Source organism: Falco cherrug, chromosome 8 (assembly GCF_023634085.1).
Source record: "Falco cherrug isolate bFalChe1 chromosome 8, bFalChe1.pri, whole genome shotgun sequence".
Classification (NCBI taxonomy): Eukaryota; Metazoa; Chordata; class Aves; order Falconiformes; family Falconidae; genus Falco; species Falco cherrug.
The window spans coordinates 8,093,923-8,112,357 of NC_073704.1; the positions used below are offsets into that span (position 1 = coordinate 8,093,923).

The window sequence follows — 18,435 nt, forward strand, 5'->3', positions numbered from 1 at the left end:
ATGTTTCACCTGTTCTGGAGAAGTGCTGGGGGCCTTGAGTCCACCTTAAACTATGAAAGGTGCTGAGGGGACTTCTCACATGCAGCCAGAGGGTGACTGCTCTGTTTCTCTGTGAAACGCCGGTCCCAGCGGATTCGGGAGGAAATTCTCCACGGAGAGGTTGTGGATGCAGGATTTCTTGTGCCTTTATTCTGTGGCAAGGACTCAATCCAAAAGTCATCTTGGTGGAGGAATGGCGGTCTTCTGGTGAGTGTTATGGTCCTCTTGCGATCAGACAAAGCATCAGCAAAGCAGGTGTTGAGTCGTACTGGATCAGCGATATGCTTTGTGTGTACTCACAGCCCTCAGTTCTTCTGTCCTCTCCCATTCGAGTCCAGTTGCATTTTAAACTGATTTCTCCTTGTAGTAGTAATTACGTGCGTACCATTTCTGTTTGTTTGGCATTGTAAAGCAAGCTCTTTGTTTTCAAGGGGAATAAACACTTGTGTGCAACCGATGGGAGTTCTGCAGTGCCAGGGTATGTTGCACCAACGCAGTGGCACATCTTCTCTTCAAAATAAAAAAAGACCTATTGTAATTAGAGTGTAAGCCTTCGTTTGAAAGGGTGACTGGCAAGAGGGAATTATCAAGTCTTGAGACAGTAATTATATCAGCCACTGAAAATAGCAAATCAAGCTGTCCGTACCAATATCCCAGAGGAAGGTGCCCCGGGAGCTGCGGAGAGGGGTTAGATTAGAGCCGCCTGGGTGCGAGCCCTCTGAGCCGCGGAAGGTGCTGATTGTAGTTGTCAGTTTTTCTGCTGTTATAAGCTCTCCTGCTATAAATACAGCCCAGCCACCCTCGTCTTAAAAGGATCCTTAAACCTTCCTTTTCTCCCCTTCCACCGCGTCAAAAACACAGCGGCTGACAGTCCAAATGTTTGAAATAATTGGATTCTGCATTCTAATTCATCTGTAAAGTATTCGTTGATTAAATTAGCCTAATAGATATTATTTCTTACATGACTGCATAATTTCATCCTGATTGGATCACTATGGCACTAACGAGTCCCCCCATTTACTATTGACTTGAGAATCACAGAAGGCTGGAGATAACTATCGTCTTGTTTTCCTTCTTTTTCTTTCCCAGGCTAAAAGTTAAACTGATTTATACTAAAAGGGCTCCGATGCTCAGTTACAGTTGTATTTCAGTCTTCGAGACCAGTGTTAGAATGAAAAAAATATTGGTTTATATAATCTTGAGCCCTCTTTTATTTACTCAGTGGGTTGTTCTGAAGCAGAAAGATTAACTGACCATTTAAATTCCTTTGGGGGAAAATGGAAATATTTTTCAATAAAATACATTTTATTATCTCATCAAAACAGATAGGCGCATTGCAAATGAACCTCATAAGGACTGCACACATTCAGGGAAATGAAAATACTCCTTTAAAGATAATGTCTCAACGAAAGTGGTTTTAGCCGCTATTAGTAAGATTTTTCTTTGAGCCGCAATTTGAGTGTAACCAAGAGAAAGGAAGAGGAAAACAAAATTATACCCAGTTTCACACTAAATGAGAGCAGATATTTCTTTCCCAAGTCAGAAGGAGCTGCCTTGGAGTCCCGCTCATCTGCCATGAGGATGACAGGCTCGTGCCCCTCCGGCACGTCCACATGCAACCCCTGCCCAACCCAAGCAGCAGACCTCCTCCTGCAGGGGCTGGTGTCACGAAGGGGTTAACAGCACGATTGCTTTTTCCCCTGCCCCAGCGGCTGGAAACAGCTGGTGGGTTTTGTATAGCGCCGGTGAACTGAACAGTCGAAAGAAGTTTTTGGCAAACACTCGGCCTGCCCGGGACAAGAAGAGGTGGGTCAACTCAGGAAACCGTTTTCATGAGCAAACGGGGGAAACAATGACCGCTCAGCAGGAACAGAAGGGAGACCCGCTCCCGCTGAATAGCTCCCCAAAAAAAACCCGCCTCAAAAGGAAGAAGGTCCATTCGCTTCTGGGAATCCAATAAATTGTTTCAGGAAGTGAAAGTCTGTCCAGGCTAATGGAGCCGTGATTGACAGGTGGTTCTCATTACGGCGCCCATCAGGGGACAAAGTGAATTCCAATGTTATTTAAGAGGTTAAGTAGAAATAAGATGCAGGTGACAGCCCAAGGCTTGAGGCATCGCACGCTGCTCTTCCGAAGTATTTATTTTTTGTAAGGAGCCTTCACAAAATTTAAAATGATGGGCAGTTTGGCAAGTGAAATTTGGTCCTACCCTGGCTAAAGATGAGCTTACCTGGCTGCACAGGAGAGGGAGAAGGGATGTGAAGATTCCTTTGGTAATTCTTGCATTAGAAGGTTCCTGTTCCATAAGTCCATGTTACATGGATGTTGCATCTGTCGCAGCGAGGTGAGCTTCCCACGTGGGCTGCCGCATCCTGATGCTCTTGGGCATCCCAGTGCAGGAGGAGGAGAACGAAGCACCGTGAAAGTCTGTGGTGGTTTTGTTCTTCATGGCACAAGCTCAGGAGATCCCACAGCCCTTTTCCTGAGCCCCCACAAGAACATCCTGAGCACTTAGAGCCAAAACAACTATGGTCGTACAACATTGGACTGCTGCTTGCGCCCATGCTGTGGCGGCTGGCAAGAGAAAATCACAAAGTGTGTAGCTTGATCAGAACAAATTTAAAGTAGTTTTGAATCAAAATATGTGGCGGCCACCTAAGGTTCGTTCAAGTTACTGGGTGCACTTCTCCAAGATCTGAACCTCCCTTGAGAAGGAGAAGAAAAGGAAAATGCATTCCCAGTGACTGGGGTCGCCTCGTGTTCCTGACCAGGAGGCATCTTTGTACTGCCATAGGTTACAAAGCTGAAACTAAAGTCTCTTTTTAGCCTTGTTCAGCAGAAAATGAAGACAAGGTTGCTTGGCAAAGCTTCCAAAACACAGTGTTGCTTGCGTAGACTATAAGCACCAAGATGTGGTTTAAGCTGTGACCAGAGGTAGATCTGTACATATGCTGAAGACGCTAAACCCTACGGCTATTTATTTCTCTCTGCTTCTGTATTTTTCCTTTTTCTGAATGCCCAAAGAAGCAGCATTGGGTGTCTTAGCCCTTGTGGATGTCACGGGGTGGGAAGCTGAGGGATCTGCTCTGAGTAACAGTATTGATAGAATATTGCATGGTGCATGGTTAGATACAAGGATGTAATTTAACCAAGAAGTTCATGGCTGGCTTGTGAATGACGGTGAAACTCCCAAGTATGACGTGTGTAATAAATCTGGTTCGATGTAGAATTAATGTGGTATTCAGAATGATTATTTACCATTTGAAGTTCAGACACGACTGTGTACGAGAAGTAAATAGCTGTGCACAAGGCATTGGTGAAGGGCACTTCGAGGGGAGAAGAAAAATACCCACTTGCATTGTTTCACAAGTGCATTCCCAGGTAATACTAATGAGAATTGCACTTTAAATGCAGGATTGATTTGTGATGAGATCAGCTCTAAAGAGTACATTTGTGGAATGATAACCTGATTGGTGGTGCTGCCTCTTGAAGGGCTGAAGGGGTCTAATTGGCATATAACGCACTATAAATTTATTAACAGCTTCTGCTTTCCCATTGGCAGACCTTCTCCTGCTAACCACCAGGAAATTACCAATTTTCAGGAGTTAGTCACTCAAGTCGCACTGCGTCTGGGTTTTAAAAAGAAGCCTACATCGCCGCTCTCATAAATCCTGGCTTAGAACTTGTACATCAACGGCCGGCTGGGAGTTGGTCACTTGCGTAGTGGACAACTCCAACACCGTGTGTTTACTGTGCAACTTCTATCCTCCTTGGCTTGCTCCTTCTTCCCACCTCCTTGCCGCAAACCCAAGTTGCACAAAGACCATTAGTAGGTAACTAATCAGTTTGGCAGCCCTTGGGCTGCAGCTGCCACAAACCAGAAATTACAATTTTTTGGCAGTTCACGTTCAGGGCTCTGATGGTACTTATTGATACATTCAGCCCTGGGGCATATCGGGCAGAAGAGGACGTACCCGCTATTCATTTCTGTGAGCACAATAGAAATATTCAGGAGCCGATGTAATTATTTCAGTGACTTTGCTTTTAAGATTGAGTCACAAATTAGAAAATAATATTCACATGTTTCTTCTAATTGATAACAGGTATAGGGATATTTTATCTTTTTCAAATTATTTCCAAATGTGTCCTGAAGAGGGATTTGCAGGGCGGTGGCTGAGAGAGGGCACTTTAGGCACTAAGAGCGCTTGGGAAAGGGACTGTAATTCTTTAATTCTGGCGTCAATTCTGGCACACAGCATTGAAATCCCTGCACACCTCTCTCCGGAGGTGCTCTCAAAGTGGAACTTGCTGTCACTTTTGGCAGGCGTCTCCGGTGCAGATTTTCTTTGCTGTCAGGTTTTATGTGGGTTTCCCACTGTTAAGCACCAGCCGTATGGCTTGTAAATCATAAAAGCCTAAAGGTTTGCAAGTGATTAATAGGCAGAGGTGCACAATTAGAAATGCCTCAGCAGTACTTGAGCACTCGAGTGTCTTTTGAAAGCTGAGTCCATTTCTAATCTCGCCTTTCGGGGCACATTTGGGCAAGCCCAATGTTACGTGTTGTGTTGTTGAAAATGCACGGACAAAACTAACAGCTGAGGTTTCATTTCTTAGGTGTAGAGGAAACCTCGTGGATTTCTGTGGATGTTATCTGCTGAGGATTTCTCAAGTCTTTTTCTGGTTTTAGTTCTTAGTTACTCAAGTCAATTCTTCACCTCTCTTGCTTTTTCAGAGATGTGAGCTGATGTACTAACAGCCTTTTTTAATCTAATTATCATTTGTGGGTTTAGAAAGGCAGCAAACACCTTCAGCCCACTGAAGCTGAGGTAGGGGGAAGTCCCATCGCTCAGTGAAGGGAGGGAATACCTCGGGAGGTCTAACTTGCCAAGACAGGCATCATCTTTGCCAAATAAGAATAGTCATTAAAAAAATGCAGCTAATGGAAGAGTCTGATGACATTAACAGATTCTGTCGAGTCCTTAGCATCAGTGAGATGGAAGAGGCAGCCAAAGCAGCTGAAGAAGTAACCGTTAGGGGTGGCGCAGTGGAACAGGCAGAGGTGTGTTGGTGGAGAAGGGAGGATGTGTCGGGGAGGAAGAGGAGGGTATGGGGTATATTGGAATTGTTGATGGGGAGACGCTGGAAAGTGAGGGGTGCGAAGGGGAGCGTTCCAAGTCACTAGGGAAGAGCTGGGCCGAGGTCCCTGCAGCATCTGAAGAAGGTGGGTCCCAGAAGTGCTGCCTGCAGGGATGGTCCGGCTGCTTCTCAGCCCTCTAGGCCTTCAGCTGCAAACACGCCTGCCTTCCACTACTGACTTGTGCAGAGCCAGCATTTGTTTTTATTTCCTCACTGCTCCAAATGTGTTTTTCTTCACAGTCTATGCTCAAATACAATGTTTATTACTTGTATTTTCTCTTTTATGTCTTAGATAAATTCAGTGTAATGTTGGGAGGGGGTGGGTTCCGAATACTCCAAAGAGTATAATCTTATTGCTTCTGCTGGAATTAAGATAATATTAAAGCCCCCTGAAAGGACTTTCATTTTTCCTGGTAAACCAAACGATAGGAGTTACTGGTAACAAAGGATCAGCACTTTGCGAAGCATTGTAATTAGACTGTCCTCTTCCAGGTCCTGATCCTCGGGTAAAGATTGTGTTCCCCTTCTGCAGCCCACAACGTATTTTTTTCCATTTTGGATCATTGAAGCCTCCTTTGTGCGCTAAGCAAGCTTTCATTTGAGATCTCCTTAATGTCTGTGCTGCAAGTTTGTCAGCCCTTTGGGTAGACCTTGGAGGGTTTTTTCCCCCTCTCTCATTATTTATAAGGCATTGGTGCACACATAGTTATGCTACTTCTCCACTTTACAGCATTACGAGCAGAGGAAAAGCTCCATTTCTCTTCTCTCATCTGTTTATGATGTGATACGTTCCAAAGCAGATCACATCAGCGACTGTTATGGTATCCTTAATGCGCTGTGATAGTCGCATCACGGGAGGAGCCACTGGAAAGCACATCGCTGATGTACGTCCCTGTTACATGCCACATTACTCAGGGTCTGTGGGAACCTCACTTGGCTACCTCGCTCCGTCTCTCACCTGGCACAGATTATTGAGATTTATGCATTGAAATATTTGTATGTCACGCGCGCGCACACACACACACACACCCTTCGAGTACTGTACAGCAGCTTCCTTTAATATGAATATGGAAGCAGAAGCCTGGTTTGGGGTGAAAATTGCCAGATTTTTAGACACCAATAACCAAGATAACAGACTACCTTCATTTCCACAGAACATTTCCTAATAGTTCATTTTTAGTTCCGTTATCTGTTGAAAACTACTGCCACATTTTGCGTGAAAGTTGATTTCAAATGGAATTTTCATACCTTTCCTTAAAAACAGGGGGGAAAGTATGTAATGATTTTGTGAGCTATATTTAAAATACTATTGCATTAAGTATAGCCTTCTTATAGGAGACAATTAGTGTTAACAAATTGCAAATTAATGCAATCTTCTAACCTGAGTGACTGTATATCAAATTGTAAATTGAAATTTCCGGTCTGTGTTTAGGTACCGGCACAATGCAATTTGATTTATACACTTAAGACATCAGGTTAAGTATGGTTGCACATGAATAATGAAATGCATTAGATACATCTTTGCAATTACTAATCTTTGCAGATACATATATATATATATATATTTACTGCAAACAAGCAAGAAGCAAATATACTCCTTGGTCTTAGTATTTCCATGCAACTGTTGTAGAGCAGCTTTGGGCTTCTTTTAGGTAATATTTTTAGTATGTATGAGTGTTGAGGTTGACTACCCAAGAAATGGAAGCAGTCCACGTATGTATCTAGAACCATACAGTGATAACTCACTTATTAGCCTTTCTTCTTTCTTTCTTCTTTTTTTTTTTTTGGTAGCCAAAACAGTGATGTGTTTTGGTTTAAATTTCACGTGGCTGCTTATATGCTTGTACATCAGTATCTAGGTGAAAGGAATCAGATCATGAGCTCTATTGAGTTTTTCTGTTGGTCGGCAGAGGGTGGGTGGCAGGCAGTAGTCATTCATGGCTGCTGGATTCCACATTCTCATAAGGTCTGTCCTCACATTTAGCAAAAGCCCATCTTCCTCCACTGTTCGCAGTGGTTTTTTAATTGCTTTCCCCAAGCTAACTGTTTAAAATCCTTAGAGGTCTCCATTGTTAAGGTTTTTTCCTCCTAAATGTTGCTGCCAATGCTGCTTAAAAAAAAATCTGGGGCTTTTGTAGTTAGTGGAAACATACAATTTATGGCATTCTTCAAGCTTTTTGTTAAATCTCTAGGGACTGTTTTCATTTCACATAGTTGTACGTAACAAAAAAAGCTTGGATTTGTATTGAGAAAAGACTTAACCAGCTTGCAGGGCTTACAGTTGTCACACTTACAATCTTTTTCCTCAACTTAATAAGCCTTTTCCTAGTGTCTGCAGTATTCCCTGCCTTTGTATGTCACATAGCTTTTACTTTATATGGAGTAAACCTCAGGTGTGATATATTTTATCAAGTATACCTTAAAAATTACTAGATTGAGTGTTGTGCAATGAAAACATAAGCTTGCTGCAATTTTGTGTGATATATCAGAGTCCACAATTGCAGGATATTTATCTAAAAAGCCTGAAGTCAGTAAACCTTGATGTCTCAGCCAGGCTGGTAATTAATGTTGTGCAGTAATAAATCCTGCAGGTGTCTTAACACCTAAGGGAGAGCTGCTGGTTACTCCGTGGCATCACTGGAAGGCTAACCTAGAAGTACAGAAATATTAGCCCTGCGTAGGGGGGTGCTGTCTGAGGAGAAGGTAAAGAAAGTGGAGAAGCTCCGCTGAATCCAAATTACGATTATACTAGTAAGTGTCGTGCAAGACATGATTAATTTGAGAAGCACATGCAGTTCTGCATGTCTGAGTGATCTCTGTCCGTCATGCACAGTAGGGCTGGTTTTTTACCTTAAACACACAGCTATAAAAGGAAAACTGGAAAATGTAGTAGAGCTAATGGTGGAGAAGATCCTGACCCGCGGGCTTCAGAAAGCAGCTCCCTGACAGCGCAAGGGGCTTTGGACATGCTCCTGATGGGAAACCATCTTTATTCGTGACTTTGGGGGCTGGTGTTGCGGTTTGGTTGCTTGAATAGGTCTGTCTGATGGTAGGAGAAGTAACTTGAATTTGGCATACTTTCATGGCACTGAATCGTCTCTCTCTGTCTCTCCTTGCTAGCGGACAAAACCGTGCAGGTTTGTTAGTGTGTTGAACACAGTCCTCAGCCAGATAATTCCCTGGCAAAGACAGTCATTAAATCACGTCCAGGCTGGGTTACTCCGCCGCTTGCCTGGGAGAGTCCTGGTCCGGAGTCCAAGACCAGACATGGGTTGGCTTATCTACGGCTTTCCTATAGGGCTGGTCTTCATCCGTCAGGGATGTGTAACTTGTAAGAAGTAATAAGCTTAATAGGTTGACTTTATTTAATTATTAATGATCCCTTTCTGTCCTTACAGCTCATAAAACACCCTGTAGGTTGGCAAAACACTCATAATATTGATCAGGAGCCAGAGAGATATTTATTTCCTCTTTGCCCCAGCACACATAAATCTTGGTCCTTTTCCTCGGCAGGCGGGATTTACAGTGGCCTGTTTCGTAAAAGCTTTTCGTAATTAAGGAATAAATACCCATCGGTCTTTGTTTGCTGTCTGGAGCCCTCTTGTTTGCCAGGGACCTATATATCCCCGGTGGGCTTGTGCGCCTTCTCCCTTAGCAACGCAGCCGGGGAGAGAAGGCATGCATGCTAGGAAGCAGTCAACTGCTAAGCACTTACTTTGCAATAGAGTGGGGTCTTCTCCTGCAGAGAGAGGAAGCCCCTGTGTTTTCTCAGCATATTGTTTCCAGCTCCTCTTCCATGCCTCTCCTCCCAGTTCCTGCTTTGCTTGGGGCAGGAAGACACTTTGGAAATTCCTTGCTGCTAGCCCTTTCTTCTTGCCTTCTCTTCTTCTCCCCTCTTTGCTAGTTGCAATTAAAAACATCGTGAACCTTTCCCAACATTTCAATCCTGTCTCCCCCCCCCCCCACTCCCCCGATGTTTCTCCTTTACCCATCCCAACGTTGCATCGCCAGCTCTCCAAAGCGATGTGGTTTATCGGATGCGTGCAGGGTCGCCGCGGTGGGGTTTGTTTAAACAGCAAGCCCCAGCACAGCCAGCTGCCCAGCACTGGCCATTAGGTGATGCACGCTGGACCACAAAGCTAATGACACTACTCAGGGACTCTCCGGGAGTTTGGGAGGTACAGGGGGGTTGATTTTCCTGGAAGAGATGCGTTAACCTTGTCAGCTGGCCAACAGGAGAGAAAATTTGGTAAGGCTCTTGGTGAGCTGGCCAGGTTATTACTGTTAAATGGTTGTACTTCAGTGAGCGACCACAAATGGCAACGCATGGGCACGGCACCTGCATGGCAATGCTGGAGAGACCATTTAGAGGCCCTCTCAGGTACAGAATTGTTTTATTTAGGAAAGGAGAGGAAAAGATAAAAAATTTCAAGAGCTTTTTAGTGTTGTCAGAGGTACGGAGGATAAAACTTCACTTCACAATGCCTGCACCAAGCCTGCTTGGCATTTCTGATGGTGAGAACCAATGCTCTGCCATGGTGAATACCTGCTGTCAATTGCGATTTTAATGCAATCTTTCAAAATTTCGTTGAGCCTTTTAAGAAATGATGAGCAATTTTAGATAACGAGCAAGTGACACAAAATTTTTGTCATCCTTGTTATCACTTCGGTAAGAACAAGACTGCACTTGCGCTGGAGCTGTTGAATTTTGATGGCAAGTTCTCAGGCTCTCCATCCCGCATGGTGTTGCCTACACAATCAATTCTGAGTTGCCATATGAACACGGCTTTTATTTCCACCTTGCACATCCTTTTCGTGTTTGCCTTTCATGCCTCTCCGCCGGGTGTATGTGAGGAACAAATGAAGTTGAAGGCATAGGTGAGCGGGAGCGAGGAGGAGGAGGATGGAGGGTCAGTACCAGCGGTGCAAGGCTTCTGCTCCGATTTGTCAGGTGTAAAACCTCACGTGTTTAAGAGGGCTGGAAGAGCCACATGATGCACTTTACAGGGCCGAGCTGTGTAGGAAGTGGGCTCCTAAATGAGCATCTCTGGTGCAAATCCACAAGTGGGGAATGCAGTGTAGCTCCTGGAGCAAAGCTGTGCTCTAAGCAAATCTGCTTTTTGCATGCTTTCATGCTACCTAGTTAGCCCTTCCCCCTTACAGTGCCTGGTATTTATGTTTCCAGATAATAATGATGTGATGTGGCTGGCAGAGTAATTTAAATAATTGGACATTATCTTGAGAAGCAAGCACCTAATTAGATCAAAATAAACTGAGAACTGAAATTTTCATCTGTTTCTAATAACCCTTTACCTACATACAGTATTGCTGCCATGGCAGAGGTTTCGTTATTCACACCACTGTGTGTAACTCAGGGTTCACTAGTGGTGGAGACTCCTGCAGGAGCAAAGAGCTTGGTGGTATTTTTTGGCCAAGGCTTCGTGGCTCGTTCCTCTCCTGGTACTGCAGAGTAACTTGCAGTGTTACTCTGGTGTATTTGGCCCATGTATAACCAGTGAGGTTTGAAGTTTCTATCAGCAGTCTGGGTTCGAATGCATACCTTCAGAGATAAAAGCCTCAAAGCAAGTCTGATCTTACTTTTTTTTTTTTTTTTCTTAAGTTTATCTAGAAGTTTTATAATCTATTAATTCCTTGCTGCATATGCGTTGAAAAAAATCATGGCTAGCATGATCACTGAAGAGAAGTCATTTTAGAACATGAGGAACATCCTCACACATTCTCCAGCACTAGGTATCATTGGGACCATTTAATCTGGTCCCGAGGAAAGGACTCTGCTGGATTTTAGAAGTTCAGTAGAAGAATCTTACTTTGGCTTTGACAACTACGACTGAAAGTCTCTGGTATCGAGGCGGTCGTTTAGAGTGGAAGCTACAACTTTACAGCTATGGGAAGAAAAGGAGGGAAATATTTACTAGCCTGTGTGCGTTTCCTTTATTTTTAGGGATTGGTTCAGTGTCTTTCTCCTGATTAGTTGCTCTTCCTCACATTTCCTTGTACTCTTATTCAGTTGATTTATTTAAAGGTATGTCAGTGCTGGCTGAAATGAAACACTGTGCCTCCTCTTCCTGCTTATTGCTGACCGCTCCAATAATTCATTTTTTAGCTCATTAGCTAACAGGGGATGTGAACAGTGGTCCTCCAGGGAACTGCAATGAGGTTAAGTGATCTACTGCTGACAACTCTGCTCTTGGACTGGCCTTCCTTGGGGGAAATGAAACCTCAACCAAGACAAGCTGTGGATCCCAGAAGTGAAATTGGGGCATCAGAGCAACAATTACAGTATTTATGTCTTGTTGTCGGGATTTCTGAGATGAATGCGAGCCGCGGAGCTTAAGCTGTCTTCCAGGAAAGTCCCCAAGACTTCCCATTCAAAACAAAATGATTTTATGCCAGAGATGTAGGGAGGATGTCTGTGGACGTTGCCTTTCTAGATACTGAGGGAAAAACAGTCCCTCTACATTTTGGCTGACCATGAGGCGTGGGCCAGTGTGCTTTTTTCCTCCTGCTTCTCTAATAGTTTTGCTTTCTACCAGGAAATCCAACTGAGCTATCTTTCGTGTGCCCAGGTGAGTAAGACCTGTCTCCCTCAGTGGCCGATGTCAGCGACGTGCTGCCCCCAAATGTCTGAGGCTTTTAAAACACCTGTATTTTTGTTTGTAGTGCTTGCTGTGTTCCCACCACAACCCTTCTTGTGACTCCAGAAGTAGAGCTGGGCCTTAAAGGATTGAGCCTTTTGGTGCCCTACATAGTCAAGAAAATTTAGGTGGGTTTTCTGAAAAGGAAAACTGAAGTGAGGTAAAATAACCACAGGCAAAGGCTGAATTTTTAGGTGAGCGTAGCCCAGTAGCCCAGCCTGCTGCCGGCTGCAGGGTCCTGCTCTGGCCAGCCACCCCAGTGAGCATCTCCTGAGGGACCCGAGGTCTCCTTAGCTGCTTCCCGGTTCTGCATCAGGTTTCCTCTGGTTAAGGGATGAATCCTGACCAGAACATACAGTCAGCATTAATGCAAAGCAGTTATGGGTTACTTGATCTTACTGCAGGAGAGTGCCTTAAGGAAGGACTGTTTGCATCCTCTCCATCACTAACGCGGGTGGCAGCGTGCTCCCCTTCCTGCTAGGTTCATTTGTAAAGGGGCTTTCTGTTCTCTTCCCAGCCTTTTGAGACAATAGGATAAATCTGAGCAGGATTGGGTAGTTGGTGACTATCCTGCTCTCTTGCAGCAGGATTGCTTTTGTGCTGCTCCCATGCGATTGCACAGCAAATGAGAAATTCATGCCAATACGTTTGTAAACCAGCAGCTCTGAAAGCCTCCGCCTGAACTTGGCAATTATTGTCTTTGTTTCGGTATGTGTCATAGCGTCACCGTTACAGTTTTAAGGTGAATTGTGATTAGATATGGGAGACTCGTGTATAACAGCTTGTTTTCTAAACAGAAGGGAACTTCTCTTCAAGCCAGGCCGATCGCAGCAACCAATGCTCTGACAGGAGCCAGAAGTTACTATCACCCAAAAGATGTTGGGGGGGGAAGGGGGGGGGGGGGCAGGGATTCATTTGCAAGTTCTTGACTAGGCTAAAAAAGTTTTATCGGTTACATGTCTGAGGTGTATTTTGCCTTTAGGATGTATGGGCATATGAGAAATAAATTCCCTAAGCCCTGATGTGTGCCACTGTTGTAGAACAGCACAGGTTGAATCACTTCATTTTTCAGTCTGGCACGTTTTAAATGTGTAGTGGATATATTGGTTATACTCTCAATAGCTCTAGACATGTTTAAAAAACATAGGAGGTGTTTGGTAAACATTCTTGATACTCTAGATGGATACTGGAAGTAGAACTGTTACAGTGTTGCAAGTATGCCTGTTTGATTGTAAATAATTGTATGTTACTTTATCCTCCTCATGGCACTGGTTCTGGTTTGGTTTTTTACCTTAAAAATACAAATTAAAAAAAAAAAAATAATTAAAGATGCAGTAGTAACAGAAGTCCTTTTCTTCCTCCTCCTCTCCATCTGGAATACCTGAAATGATACTCTGCTTATCAGATCCTGCCATCAAAGGTTAAATTTGCAGCTCCCCGAATGTTTTTTTGGTGTGTCTTTCAGCTTGCAGGAGTCATCCAAAGGTTTGACTTACACGAAGCACTCTTTGTGTTAATTTTCTGTTTGCACTTTTTTTCTGACAAAAAAAGCCCTGGACCTGTTTGTAGGGTAAATTGTGGTCAGGGCAGAGAAGCACATGCTTTGGGAAGCTGTGCCTGAAAGCATCCAGGCAGGTCAAAGCAAGGTCACTCCGCATGTACCAGGAAATGATGCAAAACTAATCCAGATTTGCTGTTGGAAGGATCTGTTTACATAAGTATTTAAAAACAGATTAGGGCTAACCTGACACTAGATTACTGGGAGTAGTGTAAACATGGCTGAAAGGCGTAAACACAGCTTTGCCTTTTGTACTACGGTGCAGAAAATCTGTCACCAGTAACCGGTCGCCTGGCTTAGGTGGTGCATATATTTTTCGCAGGCTGAACAGATTACCTGAGGTACCTCTAAATGGGACTTTGTCTGGGGCTAGATCTCTTAGATCATTTAATTGTATGGTAATTTTTTTAATGGAGAGTTGAGGGACTTGTTTGTAGTCCTTGTTCTCCTGAAACCTAATAGCACCCAGAAAGCTTTTGATCGTTCTTTGACGTATCAGGAGGAAGTGGTGCTTCAAAGTCTTGTTTTGGTGGTTTGCGTTTTGAAAAAACAAACACAGGAACCAACCAATGCCTTTTCCATTGGAAACTACTCCACTTGTAGAAGGAAAAAGCACCCCCTGCAAGCAAGGCTGCGTCTTTCAGGGCTTGCTTTTCTGTCTGAAATCCAAGCCCAGGTGCTTGGTTACTTCGGGGCTTAGAGACGGAAATTTGGTCCATTTTCTTTTACCAGTTTTGCAACATAACCTTCATGTGGAGCTAGGCCGCCTGTTTTGCCTTTGGTCTCCGTGATGGCGAGGGCTCTTGCACTGACCTCTTGCCAGCCCTCAGGGCAGCCCAGGGTTTTTTAAGACCTCCTGGCTCTTGTAATCTTATGACCCCATAGGCATGGCACCCACCGAGGGGGATCTCAGGTGCTGTATTAATATGGCTCAGTGACAGTGAGGTGAGGGACACAAATATTGCTGCAAATATAAGGTGTGGATGTACTGTTGCTTTCATGACAAAATTTTGAAGGGGAAATAATTTTCCTGTTAGCTGCTGTTTGCTGGCATCCTGGTAGCTGAACTGCCGCCGTTTGGCGGCAGCGAAGCCAGGTTAGAGTGACCTGTCTCCTTTGGCTTCTCTAGGGAAGAAAAAGAGCTCTGGATACGTGCGAAATATGAGCAGAAGCTCTTCCTTGCCCCGCTGCAGTGCCTGGAGCTTTCTCTGGGCCAGCATCTCCTGAGGGCTACAGCCGAGGAGGACTTGCGGACAGTCATCCTGCTCCTTGCCCACGGGACTCGGGATGAGGTGAACGAGACCTGCGGAGACGGTGATGGGCGCACTGCCCTCCACTTGGCGTGCAGGAAAGGAAACGTGGTGTTAGTGCAGCTCCTGATTTGGGTAAGTACTTGGTGCCCAGGGGAGGGGGCTGGCTGGGTTGGCTTTGGCTGGGCTGTGACCCCCAGCAGGACCTCCCAGGCCCACTGCTGAGGGTTTCACAAAGAGTTTGCTGATGTCCTGAGTCCAGACATTCCTCCCGGCGTGCTCTCAAAAGAGAGCACCATGATAAAAAAGTGTGTTTCTGCCTGTCTGCTGCTTGATGGAAAATAAAGGAGAGCGTAGGACATGAGGAAGGAGAGATTCCCCAAGCACCTGTTTGAAACGCTGCTGTGGCAAATTTTGTTCCACACAATGAGACTCTCTCCTCGCAGCAACCTTTGCGTATGTGACCGAGTGCTGCTGCGCTCACGTTCTCAGGCGGCTGTCCTACCCCTCCCTCTTCCCCCTCTCCCCCACCCTCGCTTAAGCTCAAACAGCTCGGTCCCAAATCCGTTCCCTCCGTTTTCACGCTCTCTTGGCACTGCGTCTTCCAACACCGCATCTCTTCTTCCTGCAGTATGGCGTCAACATGATGGCGCGCGATGCCCACGGGAACACGGCGCTGGCCTACGCCCGGCAGGCCTCCAGCCAGGAGTGCATCGACGTTCTCCTCCAGTACGGCTGCCCCGACGAGCGCTTCGTCCTCATGGCCACTCCAAACCTGTCCAGGAAGAACAATAACCGGAACAACAGCAGCGGAAGGATGCCCACCATCATCTGAGGAGCTCACTCGTGTATTCGCTGACCTGAATTACATCCGCAGCCTCATATTCCTCCATCCCCATCACAGCTCTGCTCTGTGAGTCTGGTAACTCTCCTTTTCCCTTTTCCCTTCGGTACATCCCTGTCCCATCCGGAAACGGCGCGTCTGGAGAGCGCGAGGGGATGAGAAGGAGCAAAAGGGGCTGCAGAGAAAGCAGTTGTTTCAGTGACAGCTCTCGAACGAATGGAAACAAGTGGGCGAGAGCGCGTGGGTCGAGCAGGACGCACCGCGCGTGGCACCGGGACCATGGGAGAGCGGTCGTCCCCGGGGGGGGATGCAGGCTTCCCGAGCGTGGAGGGAAGGGGCGGAGGGAGAGGCGAGCGAGAGGAGAAGGAAGGAGAGATGGTGACTTTCCATAATTGACAGTTAAGCACATCAGTACATTTCACCTCTACCAAACACGACGCCTGGATTTCATTCTCTTCTCTGAAGAGCTTGACGGCATAAATCAGAAGCAAGCACAGAGTTTGTCAGGTTTGAAGCTCCTATGATGGTATGTGTCAAATCAGTTGTAGCTAATCTGTCCGGGGAGAATACTGGCTTCATTACACTTGTATAGTTGAGTTCTTCCAGCATTACCGCTGTTTAATAGAACATGATTAGTCATCACGGAGAAAAAAGCATATTAGCTGAGGAGGTAGTTACATGGCACGCTTCGGTGATTGCTTGGATGTGATTGCAATATTCTTAGAAGCATCATATTATCTCAGACATGTTCTTTCAAGCCCTTGGAGCCCTCCTTTCTAAATTCACTGTCATAATTTAGTATCTGTTTAATTTTTCAGTCCAAAGAGAGGAAATGAGTTGCTGAGTGTTATTTGACTGCAGTCTCCTTGGTGTAAAAACAAAATGGAAAAAATAAATAAGAGTAACTATGAAACACAAAAAGGAATAATGAGTACCGCTAAGGAAAAACATTTCAAGTACTTTTAGTGAAATTAATAAACGCATTAAAGGCTAATATTTTTTCAGCCAGCAGAAATAGGTTCTGTCATTTTGCCAAGGTAAATGTCTTGAGTTTTTGGTCACTCCTGTGATGCATTGCCTAACTTATACAGATTTTTGTATTGTGTCTCTAGATTATATGTATGTAAAATCTATTTGAATAAAAAAACCATAAATATGCATTGATATTTTTTTTTGTACAGAAGATGACATCTCTGTTTAATTTATAAACTGTAATGGATGTGAACTAAATAACGTGCAACTAGTTAGGATCTGTGCGTTACAGATCAGTGTACATTGACAATATTCCCAGCAGTGAACTCTTGTTTCCATCGCAAACCTTTGAGGAACATATCAGAAAGAGATTATGGCACGTTTGGCCTGGGGGGGGGGGGGGGGAAGCGTATGAGATTTTTTAGGAAGGAAAAAGAGGCTGTTTCTCAGCGCTGTAAATATATTTTACTCCAGAAATCACGAAGCTTTCACAAGCCAAGACAAAAAGCCCTAGCCTGGCTGTGGGAAGATCAGATTTGATTAAGTTCAGAATTGATAGCCTTCACCGTGGCGGGCAGGGCATGGCTGCGCTTGACTCCCAACTTGGCTGCTTTCTGGAAGAAAAATGGCTTGTGAAAGTAGCCTGGACAGTTCATTTGAATTCCAAGTTTTAATACTTGATTTGATTATTTTGGTATTACTGGGCAGATCCCAGCTTCTTCTGTTTTCAACGAAGTAGGATTCTGGCATGAGGGGAAGCAGGCTGTATGGTTTTTGGCAGGCAGAAAAGTGATTTTTTTTAAGTGGCATATGGCAATGTGAAGATGGGGGAAGGGTACATCACGGGGAAAGTTGAAAACTCAACTGAATTCGATGGCAAAGGAGCAATTATGTGAAGGCAGTGAGGTGCACACAGCATAGTAATTTGCAAATGTACCTGCTGGTATGTATTTCCCAAGCCTTCAGTGGTGCTCTTCCTTGGGGCTCTGGGTTTCATTTAGCATACAAATGGTGGAGCGTAGCAGTTGCTAAATAAACTGTATGTGGACAAAATGTGAAGGAAAAAATGTAATCTGGCTATCTTAAGGGAAAAAAGGTCAGAAAATGACGGGTTTAGTGTGAAATCATCAAATCGTGGAAGAAAAGCGAACCTCGGGTGGAAGCACGAGTATATTGACCAGCTTTTCCTCTTTGGTGGTGTTCTCATTTTGTACTTTGTTACTGTATAGATCTTTGACTGTTTGGGGGCAGGAGATCTTTCTTCAACCAGCCTAGGCCGGCTGCATCAGAGTAAGGCCACAGCTGATTCTCTTCGTACTGGGATAACTTTTAATTTTATGGGGTTTTTTTAACTGAGAAGGGTGTCTGTTGTAATTGCTGATTCTCCATCATTCCCACGCAGCTCCCTGATCTTTGGTACTTACGGGTGGTCCTTGGGCGGCGGGACAGCCCATCTGATGTGCAGCTGAAGGGGATGCTGTGAAGCCCGCTGTGTTTGGTGCTCACGAGCTTTACACCCCTAGGGGGGGGACACAGCGGGGATCCAGGAGTCACGGCTCATGGTCCCAGAGGTGCTATAGCTGCCTGCCGTTCCCCTGGGAGCATCGCGGGCATTTGTATCCAAAAACCAAGTCCAATGTTTCAAAACTGTTTTAGGTAATTTGCCGCTGTTAAGTTCTCAACGTGTGTTCCGTTTCAGGGCTGGTTTTTCCTAATTGAAAATATTTTCTGTACATAATTTAAAGCTCTCTTTGGGCCACCTTCCTCTTAGAAAACTGAGAGTGATGTTTGAGAAACAAGGGCAACCAGGCTGTCATGCAGATTTCAGGTAGAAGAATTATACGCTTCTTTCAGTAAGATTTTCTGAAGGCAAACCTTGAAAAAACACGGAATATTTTTAGGAGAGAAAATTCCACTGTATTATAGGAAAAGTGATGTATCCAGGCTAGCCAACTGATAACCTCATATTTTAATTAAGCA

The 18,435-nt window shown here is 44.8% G+C and overlaps 1 protein-coding gene across 14 annotated transcripts in view; it reads left to right on the top strand.

Moving 5' to 3' along the window:
- Window positions 1-16,851, top strand: part of AGAP1 (ArfGAP with GTPase domain, ankyrin repeat and PH domain 1) — a 382,691-nt gene extending 365,840 nt beyond the window's left edge. For all 14 annotated transcript variants that reach the window (XM_055719301.1, XM_055719302.1, XM_055719303.1 and 11 more), the window contains 2 exons: window positions 14,519-14,774; window positions 15,271-16,851. In XM_055719301.1, the coding sequence (XP_055575276.1) occupies window positions 14,519-14,774; window positions 15,271-15,474 (460 nt within the window). In that variant the 3' untranslated portion in view covers window positions 15,475-16,851. The remainder of the gene's footprint in view (window positions 1-14,518; window positions 14,775-15,270) is intronic.
- The last annotated feature ends 1,584 nt before the right edge of the window (window positions 16,852-18,435 follow it).